Below are 18,289 nucleotides of genomic sequence, written 5' to 3'. Positions count from 1 at the left end.
TGTGAGGGTGCTGTGCCATGCCAAGAAATCATATATATTAAGACTACACGACAAAGCTTTAGGAGCCCACCCTGTGCAGTTTGTGAGGAGTGTTTTTTCTATGTTCATTTAAAACATAAGCTGGTCTTTGTTCCAAATCTGATCTGAAATCCACCATTCTGGGAATACAGTTAGTGCCAAAGTTTCTTCAGCCCCCAGTTTTCTGGGTGAAGTAAATTGGTTTCTTCACTGGGCGTATTCCTTTTCACACATAATGAAGTGTCTCTTATTGTATCTGACTGCATTAATTGCTGCCCTGGTTCTGCTCGATGCACAGGTCACATAATCAATACATTTTACCATTTAAAAACAGTAGGATTTGAGATCACCTCAAAGCCCATCTCCCAGCCTTAGGCATTCACAGTTTGCTTGTTCATTTGTTCTTTTTTTCCCTGCATCTGATATGAATAAAAATAACTTTGTTACTACCAGGTTTCAAACATTCACAGCACTTCAAGACTAACCCTGCTCCATTCCGTTATAATCAAGCAATGCTTCCTTCAAATAAAATGATAGAGCCCCTGTTGTTTTAGCTGCCATCTCCATCTCCATCTCCACCACTGCAAAAAGCAACTTGGCATGAGTACTTAGAGGTCACTGAGGCTGATCATTCACAGTACCAAAGTCACGCTGCTTTAGAGGCAGAAATGGAGCCCTGACTTGCTTGAGAGCAAAGCAAACTTTATCACGCAGCCAAGGAGACTGCAAAGAGATGACATTGTCATCAGACGTGCCTCTCCCAAAGCTTATTATCCCACTCTAGTGGAGCTTAGCTATAAGTACATCCACATCCTGGCATCCTGTGTGTCACCTACTGCTTAGGCTGAGTAAAAGCAGGGACAGGTGACAGAAGCTCCCACTCCACAGGGCAGAAGGCAACGTGGGGGGCTCAGTGGTGTAAAAGATGTGGTTGTGTGCTCCTGGATTTGCTCTGCTGTTTGCAACTGAAGCAGAAGGACCTGCTTTGCTGCAGATGCAGGGTATGGTGGGTGGTTCTTAGATGGTGCCCTTGTGGAAGCTCTCCACAGAAGGAGATGCTCTCTACTTCTTAAACCACTGAGACATGACAAGGCCCATACACAATTTAAGACGCTCACAAATGTGCATTTTAATGATTTCCGTGTCTTATTCCCCTGCGTTTGTCCTCCATGTGCACTTTAACTGACAAAGTTTATGGAAACAACTATTGTATTTCAGGTTAATCCTGGGCATGAAGACTTTAGGGTGAATAAACCAGCATCTGCGTGGGGAGGAAGGTGAGGGGCACATGTGGCAAGGGGAGAGGAGGACCAGATTCCTGTAGCCTGGGATGCCCTATAGTCTCCATGCCCTATGAACGGAGTGCTGGCACACCCTCCGCCAGCAGCAGGGTCTCTCATCTCGGGAAAATAAATAAACTGGGACCGCCTGGCTCAGCCTCCCGGGGGCGGGCCGTGACCGGGGGGGCCGGGAGCACCCCAGCGAAGCTCAGGGGTCTCATCCCAACCTCCTCAGCCTGCGGGACGGGAGAGTCCGGCGGAGCATTGCCCTTTTAAGCTGTGGCCCCACTGCCTCCTCCCCGACTCCCGGAGGGGCTCCGGCAGCCGCCGCGACCTCCGTCCCTCCTCCCACCGCCCTCCCCGCCCGCTTCGCTCCCGGCGGCGGCGAGCGGCAGCTGCGCTCCGTGCTGCGGGAGGGGAGAGCCCCGGGGCTGCGACGAGCTGGGTGCTCTGTCCCTGCTGCCCCTGTCCTGCTAACCCTGTTTCTGCTGCCCCTGTTTCTGCTGGCCCCTGTCCCTGTCGCCCCTGTCCCTGCTGTCCCTATCCCACTTTCTGCCCCGGCGCACTCGGGGACCATGGGATGCTGCACCGGACGCTGCACCTTGATTTTTCTCTGCACTTTGCAGCTGGTAAGTGCCGGCTCTACGGGCTCCAAGGGGTTGCCCGGGATGGGGATGGGGCTGCCGGAGCGGAGCGGATCCCGCAGTGCTTCGGGACAGAGGGAGCTACGGGACGGTCCCTCTGCAACTTCGTTTTGCAGTGGGATTGAGCTGCTGGGTGAGCAGCCTCTGGTTCTTAAAACTCGGAGAAATGTGGTTGTTATGCTTTTGTTTTCTTTTCTTTCCAACTCTTCAATTTGTAAGTTTGTGTTTATGAAATGCAACTAAAGGAAATCTGTCCATCAAAGGCGTCCCGGCTGGTTTGGTGGCGATGCTCAAAACCAAACCAAAACTTCCTCTATGCCAAAACCTCCCTGTACCTTCAGCCCTTCTATATGTGGCTGCATGAAGGAATTAAGGCAGCTGGATCCCACCCTGCACCAGAGGGGTCCGTGCAGGCGTGGAAGGAATTATTTGAGCTGTCCTCAGGGTGATGTGCTTATATTCAATGTGCTCATGCATATATTTCTTCAGGAATAAACTGGCTGGCGTGCAGAAAGTGTCCCTTGTGGGCAAAGGCTGCTCATCCTGGTGACATCTGTGTGTGTGTGTGTCGGTGTAAGTGGTGCTAACAAAGGTCTGCTTGTTCCTGAGTGTCTGTGCATCCAGCTTGGACCTGGAGGGTCCCCTTCTTGTCAGTAGCTGATGGTCTCCAGGGCTCCTCCAGCCTTAAAAAGGAAATGACAGCTTATACATAGTTAATTTCATTTCCAAATTCACTTTATTCTGGAGCATTAGCGGTGGGCAGGAAATGGCAGGCTTTCTCCTAAGTTCTGTTGAATGGTGAGCTAGTGCCAAGGGGCGAATCTAGTTAAAACTCTTTGTTTGGGAGTTGCTTACTGTAACAGCGGCTTATTTTCTGCCAAGAGGCAACCAGCGAGCGGGCAATGGGCCGGAGGTGGGAGAGAGATCAATAGAAAAAATGAGAACCTGCTAGCATTGAAACGTAAGCCATCGGCCTAAAACTGATGGGGAACAGGGTGGGAATGCAGCTCCACTAACTGCAAGGAGTGCAGTCAGAAGGGGGTGGAAGATTTGACTCACAGTTAAACAAAATGCAGAATAGAAGTTTTTTACACAAAGCATCTCGCTAGGCATATTTATGAGTGTGCTGAATGGCCGAGGAGTGCATTCAGCCTTCTGGATTATTTCTTTTGATTTTTCACCCGTGATCACAGAAGAAAGAAGCTGCGCCCCGTATTACACTAGTAACTGGCATCTCAACACTCACTGTCTCTTAAACCCATCACTGTGTCATCCAGCTTTAAGGCACACACTTGCATATACTGGAGTGAAGGGGCAAAAAAAAAAGAGAGTAAGAAAAAGAGAAAGCCATGGGCTGCCGGTGCTGCTCTTATTTCTGACAAGCGTGGGAGTTTTTCCGTATCCAAGATACAGGGACAAAAGAACCCCCAGCATTTTATTTTCCTTAAGACCCTCCTCCTTGAAGAAAAGAATCGGTTTGGCTCATTCTTAAGCAAGTTTGGATGCCTGAGCCATAGTGATTTCCCATGGAGCTCACTGGGTGAATTGGTAGAGCTGGAAAAATGTGAGCTATGGGGAGGGAATTCCTGGAGCTCCGCTTTGCTGGGAGTGAGGTCAGGAGATCCTGGCTGCTTCCCAGCAAGTGCTTGGGTGAGGCTGAGCCCCATCCTGGTGCTTATTTTATATATTTTCTTGTAAGTCAAACTTGTCTGCAAGTTGTCGCATCGTTTCTACATCAGTACGACAGAGTGACCTGCAGGACTCTGTGCCGTGCAGTGCGCTCCGCTGAGACAAAACACTGAAGCAATCAGGCCAAGATCATCAATAAATTATAATGACGTGAACTTCCTTTGTTCCTCTGGTGTCTCTGCTCTGCTTCATTTGATACTTTGAACCCTTCCCAGCCTTCCCTGTGTGCTGCTGAGCACCGTGTCTCCCAAAGTGCTGGGTTGAATCCTGGCTCCTTGTGGGCAGCGGTGGTTTGTGCCTTACATTTAAATGGGAGAGAAGATTTCAGCTGTGGGATTTCCCACTCTAGTTCTGCAATACGTCCTTCTGTTTCATTCTATATTCTCCTGTCTGTTCCTCAAGGCTTCATTTATACACAGTGAGTGGAAACGTGAAATAATGACACCTCTCCTTAAAGAAGAGGAGGAGGATTTGGCTTGCGGTGTGTTTTGGAGATTGCTTTATTATTAGATGTTAATAGTTGGGTTAATGTACTGGGAAGTGTTTGCAAACTACAGCTTAAAAAAAAGAAAAAGAAAAAAAAAAGATAGAAACTGAACTTATTAATCACTGCTGTGCATGCAGAGAAAAAGTTTGTGATCCAGCTGGAGAGCAGAACAGCCCATGGAGGGAAGGGAGGGCTGCAACGCAGCACGAATACCAACGAGGGCTGCAGCCCCGTGGGCAGCTCAGGGCTGAGTAAAAGGAGTGGAACCGAGCACGACTGTCTGGAGAAAATCAGGGCTGGCTCCCCAGCGGTTTGCTAATCAAGAGGGGGAGAGGAAGGCTGGCATTTGAATAAGTAATTTGCCACGTTCCAGTTTTAGGTTATTGTTTCCCTGCAGCATCCACCTCAGGCTCCTGCTGCCTATCTGCAAGGAGGTTCAGGTCCTGCCGTGTGTTGCTGCGCTGGATCCTGCTCTTCTTCCCAACCCATCCCTGTGTACAGCAGAAGTCCAAGGGAACAGCCAGGCCATGAACACTCTGCAGATGGGAGAGGCACCAGGATGTTTGGATCCTGGAGTTTGTGCCCTTGTCCCTTGTAGAAATGAGGGATGGAAAAGGGCAAGGCTGTGGGTGGGTCAGTGGGAAAGACCACACTTGACGACTTGGTCTCTGCTGCTCTGAAATTGCACCCAACTGGTATTTTCTAGAGTAATATGTTATCTTGTCCTGAAAGCACTATGTGAATTTATTTCCACCAAGCTGAGCATGGAAAAAATCCCTTCCTCTCCGTGCCCTGTCCCAATAAATCAAACAACTGCAGTTTCTTTACATTCTGTCCATGAATCGAGAGCTCAGATGCCAAGCAAAGCCTGGAGACAATTTTACAGATACATTATAAATCCCCATAGAATAAGAGCTTCTAATGGAAAAAGTGACTAATACCTCAAATGAGCACAGAGCGCAGTGCCCTGGGATGGGACTGCACACTGAGACTAACCAAAAGTAACTATATACCTTTATTTATTTATTTCCCTGTGCTCTCCTTCTCCCTCACTCCCTTCTTGGCATTCTCTTACAGAACGGGGTGACCAGGGCTGGAAACTATTTGAAACCAGTGCAGATCCTTCTCTAACTGTTCCCTTGTACCTAAAGGGGTTGAGTCAGGAAGGACATGAAGCAATGGGGCAGGGGAGGAAGGGAGACTGGTAGACAGGCACGTGAGATTGCACACATGTCAGGGAAGACAAGAGAATAGATGGGCTCAATGTGGTCTGCATATAAGTCTGCAGAAGGGAGGTTGGGAGAGCGTCCATGGGAAGGAGCAAGCAGGACTGCAATGGAAGGGTAGGGAAATAGATAGGGGCCCATCTCTCCCTGCTCTGCAGCTGCCCTCAGAGCTGGGCAGGTTTCTGCATCTCCTGGGGAGCTCCAAACCCAGCAGCTGGGGCACGGCTGAGCACAAAGCACCAAAGGAAAGAGCAGGTGCAGGGGTGAGCACAGCGTCCCTTTGCTGATTGGGACCAATGTGAAATTACCCTACGCTCCAACTGTTTATCTTGTCCAGGTTTTGTGCTCAAATTATAATCCCTCTAGAAGAGACACCATGTGTACGCACGGCACCCAGCACCGTGATGGGCTCCTGGAGACCACATACAATAACAGAGCATTTTAAGTAATAACATAAGTCAAAAGACTACACATGACAGATGCTGTCCTCTCCGTGTCTGTTCCAGACAAAGGAAAATTAAAGCTGTGCCAATAATAGAGCTCGTCAGCATTTTCCACTGATGCTGACTTTCAGTAGAAACCTGGGGATTTGACTAAATGAATATATTCGTGAGAAGTATCTGCTTTCCATACACAGCTCTTTATTTTTTTTCCTCCAAAGTTTTGGCCAGAATATTTTGGCAAAACCTCAAAAATGTGCTGGCAAATGCTTGCTGTGCTGGCGAGCATTTTTAGTTTTGGAGTTGTGGGGCTTTTCTTACAAAAAAAGTTGAATTTTTGCTTATGGAGATTTTTCTTCTTCTTTTTTTTTCTCTCTCTTTCCTTGAGCAGCTGGAGTCAGTAACGCTGCAATGGTCTGAGGCCAAAAGCTCTGAGCAGCACCAAGGAAGAGGGGCCTGGGAACACACGGTGTGTTTCAATGCAGATTGTGCACTGCCAGCAGCCCACGTCCATGTTTCCCATAGTGGTGGTGGCACAGATTGCAAGTGACTCACAGGAATCAAGTTTCCTTAGTGCCCTCTGACCAAACCCAAACCCACTTTCAGACCGGGAATGACATTTGGCAAAGCCCAAGGCAAAAAGCAGCTGAGGGGTAGACTGATGCTGGTCAACTCTTCCCAGAGACCTTGGGCTGTATTTTGGCTGTTGCTGTGCCTTTGCCTGACTGTGCTCTGCTGCTTTGCCTCCTGCCTTTTCTGTCCCTGAGCACCAGGGCCATGCAGGAGGAGGAGGAGGTGGAATTTCACCAGAAGGGAGCCCCTTTCCCAGCCCGGTGTGGGGTTGGGGCTGGGAGCATTGTGGCTGCCAGGGGCCCTTCCCAGTGCGAGCTGACGTTGCTCCATTGTGTGCTAATAATATACGGAAACTCGGAGCATTCTGGCTGGGGTGCAAAATGGAGCTCTTCCAAGAATCTGCTCCAGGGGCCCTCAAGTAGGAACTCTTGGAGAATAAGCTGGATAACAAAGGCAGATTGTGATCACTTTTCCTCCAGGAAAACCCTGGAATAGCCCATTGCTTTTCCAGCATTTACGAAAACGCATATCGTCTAGCAAGGTCTAAGTGCCCCAGCTGTAGCTTTCCCTTCTCCCATTAACACAGCATTGAGTTTGAGGTCAGTGCAATCAAACCTTTCTGTTTTAAAAAGCAGAGATCATTTCTGATCTCACATCCTTATGCTCGTGGTGTTCCCTCTGTATTGGCTGGAGTAGATGTCATGAGCGGACCTGACTGCACAGGTTGTGTCTGTAGTGAGCTTTGGTTGAAAGACACTTTTCAACTAAGTGGAAACATTTTTTATCTTAAAGGCAGTGCATTGTTTTTCCATTCTCCATCTCTAGAGGGTAAAAAAAAGGACAGTTCTGGCCAAAAAATGAACATTTTCTGGCATTCAGCAATGTTCGCTGGAAATGACGGGGGCTTTATTGTGCCAAACCCCAAATATTTTGGACTTTTCAAAAGTGTTTTCAAGCTTCTGTCAAAAAGTTGAAGGGTTTCAGTAGGAAGGAGTTTGGGTTTTGGTGGGTTTTTTTGTTTTGATTTGGTTTGGTTTTGTGTCCTGGCTGTTTTCGTCTTCCAAATATCTCTGATGTCTTCGTGTTGGGAGTTTTGAAGTCATTCCTAAACACTAAGGGGAAACTGCTCGCAAAGAAAGCATAGGCTGTGGTGTTGCTCAGTCCTGTTGAACTTATTTGTTATCTCCTTGTAGGCCAATGCTTTTTGGTGTTTTTGTCGTTGGAGGAAGCTCAATGAGTAACACCATGCAGAGCTGCCAATCCAAGATATTTCATAATCATTCCAAAACTGTATTATGATTTTGAGATCCCAAAATAAGAACAAGTAAATTCTGCTTTGCTTGTTCATTGAGCTCTGATGAGGTCAGACTCTCACTTCATCTTCTTTGCCATGGATAACTGTACAGATTACAATAGCAAGGATTAAGAGTAGTAACAAGTGGGGAAATAGTAATGGTAAAATAGTAAAAGGAAAGTGGGTATTAACAGTTGGGATGGGAAAGACTGGTGTCTCAGCAAGGACTCTGCTTCTCACTGCTGTGTCCGAACGGCATTTCATGTTGCACATAGAGAAGTCAATGGTGATGTTGCACTGGTGTGGGTTAGCAGACTTCTGAAAACCCTCGTAAAGCAAAGTGTGGCAGCTTTGTTTCACTTCATGTTCCACGTTTCACAGGCTGGAGGGAAGCGAGCAGCAGTTCTATGCTGGGGTAAGATTAGTCGATCCTCCCTTGACTTTGCTGTAGCTCATTAGCATCAACAGCCTTTTCCAAGGAGTGCTTTTTGCTCTCATTTCCACAAGGACTTAATTGCCATTTTTCTGGTGTCTGTGGCTGGTTCTCAGAGCAGCTGCTTCTGTGTCAGGATGTTAGGCAGAAATATGTTGTTTATCAGGGAAGTTCTCGTCCCAGATTTTCTCTCAAAGGTGAGGATTCATGGAAATTAGGAGAGCGGCTTTTCTAATTCCCTTTCCCCCTTCATCCTGGATGCTGTTTGGACCAATCTCACTTTAGTAATTGAGGTGTCAGATTCCCTGACACCTTTCGGCTGAAAGGATGATGGTGTGGAAGCGGTGACCTCCGCTGCCATCTGCCACAGCTTAATGAAAATATACTGTGGGAATCAAGGCAACAGCTTGCCTTCGTCACCTGCTCGGAGGAGGCAGACATCAGGAGTCTCAGTGCCAGCTTTCTTTGCCACCTCTCACTGACTGGCCAGCCCAGCAGGCAGCTTCCCACCTGCTCTCCAGTCTCAGGCCAGCAAAATACCTGCTTTCTTCCCTTTTTTTACCTTCTCTGGTTCTTCCAACTGATGCTCAAAACTCTAGAGATCCAGGATCACCAATGTATTTTCTCTGTGCCGATGCATCAAGCACACAGTTATCCACACCAGCCCTGGCTGGTCAAAGCACAGGAGCACAAACTGCCACCCTGTCACAGCAGCACAGCAGTGGGATGGGAGAGCTGAATTTGCGTGGGATCCAGCCTCTGTGCCTTGTGTATCTCAGAGGAGATGAGTACACATCAAGGCCTGCAAAGAAAAGATGCTGTTGTGCCACCCCTGAGCAATACGGGATGCTGCTGACCTAAGGGAGGTGGGTCAGAATGAGCAAGTGAACAGTCACATGCTGCCCTTCTTTACTGAGCAAACTGACCAAAGTCATGAGAGAACAAGAACTGGATGCTACTGAGGGAAGATTGGGTAAAGATCTTCAGAGATAAATATACTTAATAAAAAATGAATCCTGGTGAGACCTTTTTGGGAAACAGGGACCTCTCCCTTGTCTGTGGTGACCCTGCCAACAACCTTGGACTCATTAAAGTGTCTGGTGCTGCACTGTGTTTTCCAAGAGCTGTTCTCTGGAGATAGTTCATCTGTAAGCACCGTTCCAGCTGAATGGGGAAGGTGAGATGGAGGACACTAAAGAAGGGGATGGGGTATTTTATTACCCATGCAGAACATACAAAATATTGAGTGTAGCCTTGCATGGTCTGCTCTGTATGCTGCAATCAGCCACCATGGATAAACAGCCTTGACACAATTAACAGTTTGTCACTGCCTGTCTCCAGCTTTGCCTGAAAACTATCTCTGCAGTAACCAGTGCTTAATCTTAGTACCAGGGAGTTTAACTTGGAGATCAAGAGGGATGTAAACCATGGTCATAATCATTTTTGTTCATACTTGTGATGTTTGGACATTATTCTTACAGTAGTACCACAAGAGCATCGCTCCTCTTCTTTGTGTCGAGTGCATGTCGTGTTGCATTCCAAGATCTATGAGCAAAGCTTTCTGATATGTGAGGTTCAGCAGATAGATGGTCTTTCTATGTAGCAGGGTCTCTCAGTGTTGCTGCTGTGGCCCAGGCGCTCAGGAGCACTTAGCACTTAGTGTGGGAGCCTCCTTGGCCCTCTTCAAAGATTCTGCACCCTTGATGCTCCATTAAGAGGCAAATAGTCCCATATCTGTGAAAGCTTCAAGGCCAAATGCTCAAAGACAAACGTGATGGCTATTGCACTTTGCAGAACCCCAAACACCCTTGAGGTTCTGGGCCAGGTGACCCCTGTGTTACACTCACAGCACTTCCCTAGAGGGCTGCGAAGAGAATGGCCAAATCTCTGGCCAGATATGAAGGCTCTGTGCATTGAGATAGCTTGGACAAATATCTGAGCTACTGGCTACTCACCCAAATCAAGCTTGGTTCCTAATTTCCCATGGCTCCTGGTAATCCGTTAGCAGCAGATTTCCATGTGCGAGACGAGAATGGGCTCTGACAGGCGGCTGGCATCCGCACCTCCAGCAGACAACGCGCTTCTTGTGATATCATTGTGGGAAAGGCAATACACCTGCTTACAGTGTATACGTACAGAATTAAGGGAGAAATCTGATTATCCTAATTACTCAAAAATGCAAAATATGTGCAGAATACAGTGTAGTTAATTAGCACAGGAGACTGCTGGCTGTTCGGCAGGGTGCTGGGAGAAGTGTAATGGGAGCTCTGCTCTGTGCCCTGAGCGTATGGAGAAAAGGGAGCATGGGGCTTTGGAGATGTGATTTTCAGTTTTAAAGCAAATTACAAAGCTGGGAAAGGGCAATTTTTTCCTCAATGTGTGCCACTTTTTTAAGATTCTGGGTCTTCAAATTTCCCATCTCATTATTCAGAGAGGAAACATTCAAAGGAAGGAAGGACGGGTCTGCCTCGCTGTGCAAACAGCTGCTTTGCCATGCACAGCACCTCCTCAGATGCATCTTTTCTGTGTCCTCTTTACTCTGCATTCGTGCTGATGCCAACAGGTTCTCATATGCTCTCAGAAGCCTGAGGAGAAAGTGATGGTAGTTGGTTCTGTGAGTGGTGCTGCTTCACAAATCTCTGCCATCAGACAGAGCCTGGATGCAGATCTTCTGGTTGTGATTGGTGCACAAAACACATGTGTATTCCTGCTTGTAAACATGATTTTAAATAAACCCTTTTACCTTGAATTCCTTGCTCCACCAGACTGCCATCTACCACAAGCTTTTCTAGAAAGGTTATCTTTATTGCTCTTAGGTCACTGGCCATATCTAATGTGCTCAGGATAAATGCTGTTGTCAGTCTAAACCAACGCAAGCTGGGAGGTCAGCTATGAGATGTTATAGGAGGGTTTGAGCTTCCAGGGCTGCCACTGAAACAGCTTAAAACTAAGTTGTGTGACAGCCCAGGGGAACAGACAGGGAGATATAAAAACTCTACCACGGCTTCAGACAATAAAGACTGTGTCTCCTTTTTGATGAATAATGGCTCTTTGTTTTATTCCTTAGATGACAGGGCAGTTACAACTGCTGAGAACCATTTCAGTGCTAAATATATAGCTGTGTAATAAAGGATCTGCAGTCTATGAACTGGGGCTGAATGGCTACTTGAGTGAATCATTTAAAGTATGATGAATTTCTGAAGCAGCTCATAGTGATGGGAGGTGGAGAGGCAGTAAACTCCTCTGCAGATTGCTTACCCAAAGGATGCTTTCCTCACTCAAGACGTAACCCAGGTTTCACATCTGCCAAGTTTTTGTCTCACGGTGGCTCCCACGGGCACACAAAGTTCATCACTGAGATTTTGGACACTAACCTACAAACAACAGGAGGTTCGGATGGAGTCCCACTGTTTGGTGGCAGTGCACTGTGCAGATCTCTAGCAGAAATCCTGGAAAAACAATGCTGGCAAACGAAGTGGGAATGGGAATGCAGCAGCAAATCCTTCATTCAGCTGTAACCCAGAGCTGGAGCTCATCAGAGACAGTGATAGCCTAAAGTTGCTATGCCAAGGAGTATAATGCTGCTTCTTGCACCTACAGTGCTTTCACACTAATAGAAGAGGCGATGCATGGATTCTGTTACCACTTTAAACAGTGGATTTCACCTCCAAATCTTGCCAGATTAAACTTCCTTGAAACAACTTAACGTAGCAACAAGGATTTGAATTTCCATAACTTGGATTAGCACTTTTCTATTTTAGCTAATCCTTGAAGGCAGAACTGCAAGCAAGAAGAGTGAGCAAACTGATTGGAAAGTTTGGAGCAAAGGCAACCCAAGGATGGGAGTGTTCCAGGACTGGGAAATCATCTCCCACCCCAAAGGGAGCAATACTGGGAGCGAGAAGGCAGGGCCAAGTGTGGATGAAGCTTTTGTAGCAGATGTTAATGGAGGGCAAGTCTTTGTCCCCTTTGGAGACAAGTGCTCATGAGTGCTCTGCCTCTGAGCTGCTGCCCCATGGGTCAGGGCTCAGCCCCTGCAAAGCCACCAGACTGCATTGCTGAGATACAGCTGGCTTGTTGGTTTTGAGGTTTGTTGCAAAAGAACCAAGCTGCCAAAGTTGGACCTATTGGCTGGCGTCTGATTTAAAAGGAGAAGGGGAAAAAAAACAGCGGAGAAGAGAGAGAGAAAAAAAAGAGGAGGAAAAAAAAAAGAGATGGAAAAGAGAAATGCAGCTTGTCTGTTGAATAAACCATGAGGCATTGAGGAGCGGGCAGCCAGCGGGGTTGGGGCAGGAGCCCCGGGGAGCATTGCAGTGAGAAGGGGATGCGGACATCAGCCGGGAAACAAGGGGGGGAGGGCAGGGAGCCGCTGTGCAACGCGCTCAGAAACTTAATTGGGGAACGGGCTGGTGGGAGGCCAAAGGATGTGTGCTATGAAACTGGGCTGGAAGTCCAAACAAATTGGGTAGCACAACAGAAGAGATAAATTGTGCTCATGAAATAAACAATGGATGAGTGACACTGTATAAACAGTTGCATATAATAACGGCGCTGTTTGTCTCAGCTGTCCTAATTGGGAGGCTGGGCGGCATCTGATGAAAACTCTGCGTTGCACATTTTCCACTTCTAATGAGGAAGATCCCCTCCTCCTAACGAAACCCTCCCCCAGCCCTATTTAGCGGCACTGAAAGGCCTGGTTTCATTCCACTTTCCCACAGCAAACTCATCCTGGCAGGAGCTGCATTAGGGAGGACAAGTAGAAAATGATAATAAATCGAGGACTTGCTCTTATTTCACCTTGTGACAAATCTATCCAGTGGGTGACTCAGGAAGGGTGATAAGAGTATGGATGGGGCTGCTGCTTTCCTTTTGACGCTTGGTCATGTGGAAAATAACCCCATTCGAGCCCTCACTCAAAAGGGCTTTGCTTTTAAAATAATGCTTTTTAAAAGGCACTGAATCCTTATTTACACTGTTGGAAAGCCAGCAGCTCGCCTCCATCAAAGTGAATGTCATGGGTCTCATTTTATCATCTGCTTAGGTTGAAATGCAAAAAACAAAAGGAACACTGCACAGAAAGTAATGCATTCGATACCATTAATACACATGAAAGAACTTGTTAAGTCTTGGGGATGTTTTTTTTTAACACAATACTGTATTACCAGTAAATCTTTGATAAGGACCCTTCGTGTTATCAAACCCCTCTCCAGTATGGCAAAGCTGACATCTACAGGAGCATGTGGTGGTGTGGGGAGGGGGGACAGCAGAACACCGTGGGCTCCCTGACGTCCTCCCAACTCATTCCTGTGCTTTGAACCCAACCATCTCCACCCTGTAGTGTAGCAGTGATCCACTTTGTAGCAGGGAGGTGCTCTTACCCTTTCTCAGCCACCCAGAGCAGATCCTGCTCCCCAAGCTGCTCAACTACCATAGAGAAAAGCTGCACTTCAGCATCACTTCAACCAGACGTGCCAAAGCTTCACCATCTCCACTGCACATCTTTCTCACTTGGTTCATCTATTTGAGCCATTTATATCTCTCTCTTCTCTGCCTTTTGTTGACTTAAGAAAAAGAGACCTGGATCTCTGCTGGGGTCATAGCTGGGGAGGAGACCCAAGAACTGTACTTTGCAGCCCTAGGGAGGCCATTGGAGCTGCATGTGTTACCTGCAGTCACGAAAGTGATGAATCAGTTATAAGCAGGGTTGATTATCATTCGGTGAAGCAATGGGACAATGAAAGTCAGTAGTGATGGATTCGTTTTCCTGCCACTCTGTAGCTGGGAGGTTGTTTGTGGGGACTGTGGTTATTGGAAAAGTCCCGAGGTACCCCAGAAGCTTTGGGCAGTCCCTGTTTGTAACAGAACAGTTGTTATCCTGCCTGTTTCAACTTAAAACCCCTCCTGACAAAAGCATTGTACTGAAACCAGAAGCTGGACCGTTAAATGCTTTCATTTCTAATATATTTTTTCTTTTTACTAGTGTTTTCCCATCTGGTGCTTGGATGGAAGTTTACAAGTGTGTTCTGTTGGGGGACAGCGGTCAGGATTTCTTTACCGATATTTATTTTTCAGCTGCAAAAAATGACAACTTTTTCAAACACAGTTTTACATGGAGAATTTCACTCGTGGCCCTTTTTCAACCAGCATAAGCACTTTTTCACGTTAGGGCGGTTTTTTGGCAGAGCACGAACAACAGAGTGTTACTAGTGATGATTACAGCTCAGCTGTCGCAGTATGAGTGATTTTACACTGATGATAGCGTGCATGAAATGCAAGCAAATCACTTGGCCGGGTTGTGGCCGCACTCCTAAAATACTCCAGCTTCTAATTTGCCTGTAAACTTTCTGCATATTGCCATGACGTGCAGAAGGAAAAGTCTCCTGTGTCAGTTTTGATACACTAACCAAATACTTCTGCAGTATTAGCTCATCTGCTCTGTTCTGACTTCCCAGCTGTTTATGAGGCTGAAGTGATGTCCTCCGACCACAAAGGGCAAGGGGAGATTAATAGTTGGGGAAAGAAACAGAGGGGAGTCTGGCAGCAAACTGACTCAGCATCCTTTGCTGGGTGTTGATGGGATCTGCTCTGGGTGCATCGCCCTGTGACAGGGCTGAACCTGGGGGAAGCAGGCATGGAATTGGGGTGAGTGCTCTGCTCTGTGAGTGTGACAGTGGATGGGGAGGAGAAGGGGCACGGAAAGGTTCCTAACCTGAAATGCCACCTTTGGTAATCACTATGGGCACACAGACATCCAATAAAAGCCCTGTTACAATGATGGTGCCATTCCTGCTGGTGCATTAATATGAAATATTAAAGAAGAATTTTACAAATACAACCTAAATCTCTAACTATCCTCTGTGCAAAATGAGGGCATTATTTCTAATTTCACTATATAGGGGGGAACAGAAGGTTAACACCTCTACCAGACCACTCTGATGGAGGTAAGCGAAACCCAGGAGTTGTATTTAGGAACATACTAGTTTGTGCTGGCTGGAGTGGGAGCCAGGCTGAGTGCTGGTGGACCCATATGCAGCCTCTGCATTGTGCCCATGGGCTCTTCTCCCCGACTCATTTGGTCTTACAGGGATCTCCAGCACAGGATTGCACACTGTGCCTCATGTTAGCTCCAGTGCTCACCAAAATGAGGGCTTCTGCCTGTCTCGAGGAGCTGCTGTGCATGCTATTACAGCAGGGCAAAAAGCACCGTATGTAGCTGCTGGCAGGTGGAATGGGAAAGCTGTAACATCACAGGGAATCCATTCCTTTTGGCTTCACATGTTGTCTTTCCCTATGCCTACAACTTCACAGCTAGGCTGGAGTGCTAAGAGGGCTTTTCTGCATCCCGGTGAGGGAGATAAAATCTTCATTGCCACTTTGCTTTCCATGAGAAACTATAATGCTCTATGTAAAGGGTCCGTTTGCACTGTAATTACTGGTAGAAGTTGCTGAGTGGCCGTGCCGTCTCCCCGCCTGCTGCAGGATGATTACAAATGGGCTTTTCTTCTCAGAGCAAAGTTGCAGCTAGACCGTGGCAGCTCCCAATTTCCTAGATTATTAATAATAACAATATCATTTTCTTTCTCCCGTGTTTCTCACAAGCCCTGCACTTTCCTTTTAATGAATCCTCTTCTCCTGCTGCAGACTCTGCAGTGACACCAGCCTGATTTGTAATGTAAATAGGCAGCCCAGTGTAAAGGCGACCTGCGAGAGCACCACAGGGCTCTAATTATAATTTTCATTAAACCCCTTCTGTTTATGAATATCCAAGCAATCTGGCATTGCAGCAGGAGAAAGAGGAAATTAAAGCAACGCTACCACTTATCTCCAGTGTCAGAGAGGGAGGGAGCCAGCTGTTGAGTATAGACTAAACCAGGGCCCTGCACTTTCCTGCGGACAAAGTTCTGAAGAATTATTCCTGCTCTGACATCCTTCCCCTCCCGAGCTTTGCCCAAGCTGCAGAGCTAGGATGTGATTTTCCTATAGAGGCTCTGGGCAGTGCAAGTGCCGTACACGTGATCCAGCCATGACCTAATTAAGGGGCTCAGCTGCTCCAGCTCCCACTGCTGTGTGCAGTGAGGAGCCGTGGAAAGCAGCTCCCTGGGTGAGAAAAACAGCTCCAGGATGTCCCAGAGAGGCCCTTTTCTTACTCCCAGGCCACTGTTAGGCCTCTGTGAGGAGCAGGAGCAAAAAGTTCATGTCCTGTGCAGCCTACATGTCTCATTCCCAGCTGGCACCAGTTCCATGGAGCTGAAGGTGGGAGATGCTCTCTGTGCCATAGTCAGCCTCCGTCTTGCGTGCACATGACAGAAGAACTGAGCTTGCATACTTTGAGCCTGAAGCAAGAGTTTCTTCCTCCATTGGGAAACTGTCAGTAGAATATTTGACAATTGAACGATGGGGTAACCAGATGGAAAATAAAATAGCAGTTTCCAATAAATGTTAAAAGGTAACAAGGATAGCAGTGATTCTGTGTAAACTGTCCAGCTTCTGTCTTGTGAGCTATACACGCTGTGAATCTTGATCCAACCCCTGTGTGCTCGTGCTCTTTTCTTCCAGCAGCAAGATGCAAGAATGAGGTGCAACACAGCAATTTTAGCTGAGCAGACCATGCGTAAGACAGGAGTTAAAGGGTCAGTCCCTATAGCCAACAACTGCCCAGCATCCCTGCCATGAGAACAAACCCAAACTTAGTGCAGCCTCCCTGGCGGAGCAGAGGCAGAGATCACGTAATATAAAGCCTCATTGGTAGGAAATAAATCTATTACAAAATTAAATTCCTGCTGATCTCCTGCACTGCTCTGCCTCATGGCCTTTTGAGTGTTTAGAGGGCTTCATAAATGGTAGTGGATCTCCCAAGGGAGATGGATGGTGAGTTATTGGCACAACTTCAATATACTCCACTTAACAGTGAAATTTGTGCTACTGGTGGGAGAAGGTTCCCCCCCATTGAGGCTCTCTGCAAGCCCAGTGTTGTTGGTAGGAGGTGGATGGGGCAGAGCTGTGAGTCCTCCAGCATGAAGGGAAGGCCAGAGCCTGGGCTGAGGCTGTGCCATACATGGCATCTCACTGAGGAAAGTATTGGGCACTTGTTGAAGAAACTCATTATCTTTGTGTCTGTTGCTATCAGTCATCTCACTGTTGTTCCTGTGTCCCATCTTTTCATTGCAAGGCTGCAGAGCCAACAGAGAGCTATGACACAGAGGGAGGAGAAAACTTGGGGGCAGAGACATTGTGGGCACAACTGATTAATTTAATTATGTTTGGGAAACTTAGGTTTGAATGTTGATGTAGGTTACTAGTAGAACAAGTTCCTCGTTCTTGTCAGAGTGCTTTTTTTTGCCTGGATCACAAAGGTACCTGCTTATTAATTTAGCCTGGCTGCTGATCTCGGCAATCAGCAATCACAGCAGTGTGCAGGACTCAGATGCTATCAGGAGAAACAAGCAGGAGAGAAGGGAGCAGAGCAGCTCAAGTTTCTGATGCTGCTGTTGTCAGGCTGAACCCTGCAGTGAGATGTGGTCCTGCAAAACAGAATGGGCCTGAAGCAGAACACCAATTTAGGAGCATTTGGGGAATGCAGGGCAATAATTTCACTGAGAAAAGTTCTTCCTAGGAAGCAGTCTTCTTCCTGGGAGCTGTATTCTGAACACCCTTCAGAAAGTCAGTGCTGTACATCCTGTTTTCTCCTCTGAATGTTAAGTGCAAGAGCCACTCACCTGTACTCCCAGCTGCCCTATTCACAGCCCTGTGCTGTGCTGTACCTGGGGATGTGCCCTTTGGTAGGGCACCATGAACTGTGGGGTGATGGGAAGCCCCAGTCATTCATCCAAAGCTGGATTCTAAGCACAAGCCAAGAATACCTCAGTGCCAGTCTCATCCCTTGTGTTTATTGAGGATCGTGCCTTTCCTGGAATGCTAAGCAGCATTCAGGCATGTGGGACTGAATAATTACATATCTTTGCAGCCAGGATGTTTGTGAAAGGCATCAGCGACAGAAAGCACAGCAATCAAGGTCAGAACAGTGACATTCCTGAGAGCATTGGTGCCAGCTCTCAGAATGGGAGAATCCAGAGCAGAAATGTGCCAGGGCAGGGGAGGTGAGGATGCAGATCTGCACTGTGCAGCAGCAGGATGCTGACAAGAGGTTGTGCTGACCCATGCTGGTGGGGCTAAGCCTGCCCAGGCTCTGTGCAGGACCTGATCCT

The 18,289-nt window shown here is 47.5% G+C and overlaps 1 protein-coding gene across 4 annotated transcripts in view; it reads left to right on the top strand.

Moving 5' to 3' along the window:
- Positions 1-1,488: 1,488 nt before the first annotated feature.
- Positions 1,489-18,289, top strand: part of NKAIN4 (sodium/potassium transporting ATPase interacting 4) — a 43,566-nt gene continuing 26,765 nt past the window's right edge. Inside the window, exon 1 of one of the 4 annotated variants that reach the window (XM_015881607.2) lies at positions 1,489-1,927. Coding sequence is in view for 1 of the 4 variants with exons in the window: in XM_015881606.2 (XP_015737092.1) it covers positions 1,874-1,927 (54 nt within the window). In the remaining 3 variants the exon portion in view is untranslated. The remainder of the gene's footprint in view (positions 1,928-18,289) is intronic. The other 3 variants (XR_001559115.2, XM_015881604.2, XM_015881606.2) reach the window with 3 other exon arrangements.

The sequence above is a fragment of the Coturnix japonica genome, chromosome 20 (genome assembly GCF_001577835.2).
Source record: "Coturnix japonica isolate 7356 chromosome 20, Coturnix japonica 2.1, whole genome shotgun sequence".
Taxonomy (NCBI): Eukaryota; Metazoa; Chordata; class Aves; order Galliformes; family Phasianidae; genus Coturnix; species Coturnix japonica.
This window is presented reverse-complemented; position numbering and strand designations above follow the sequence as displayed.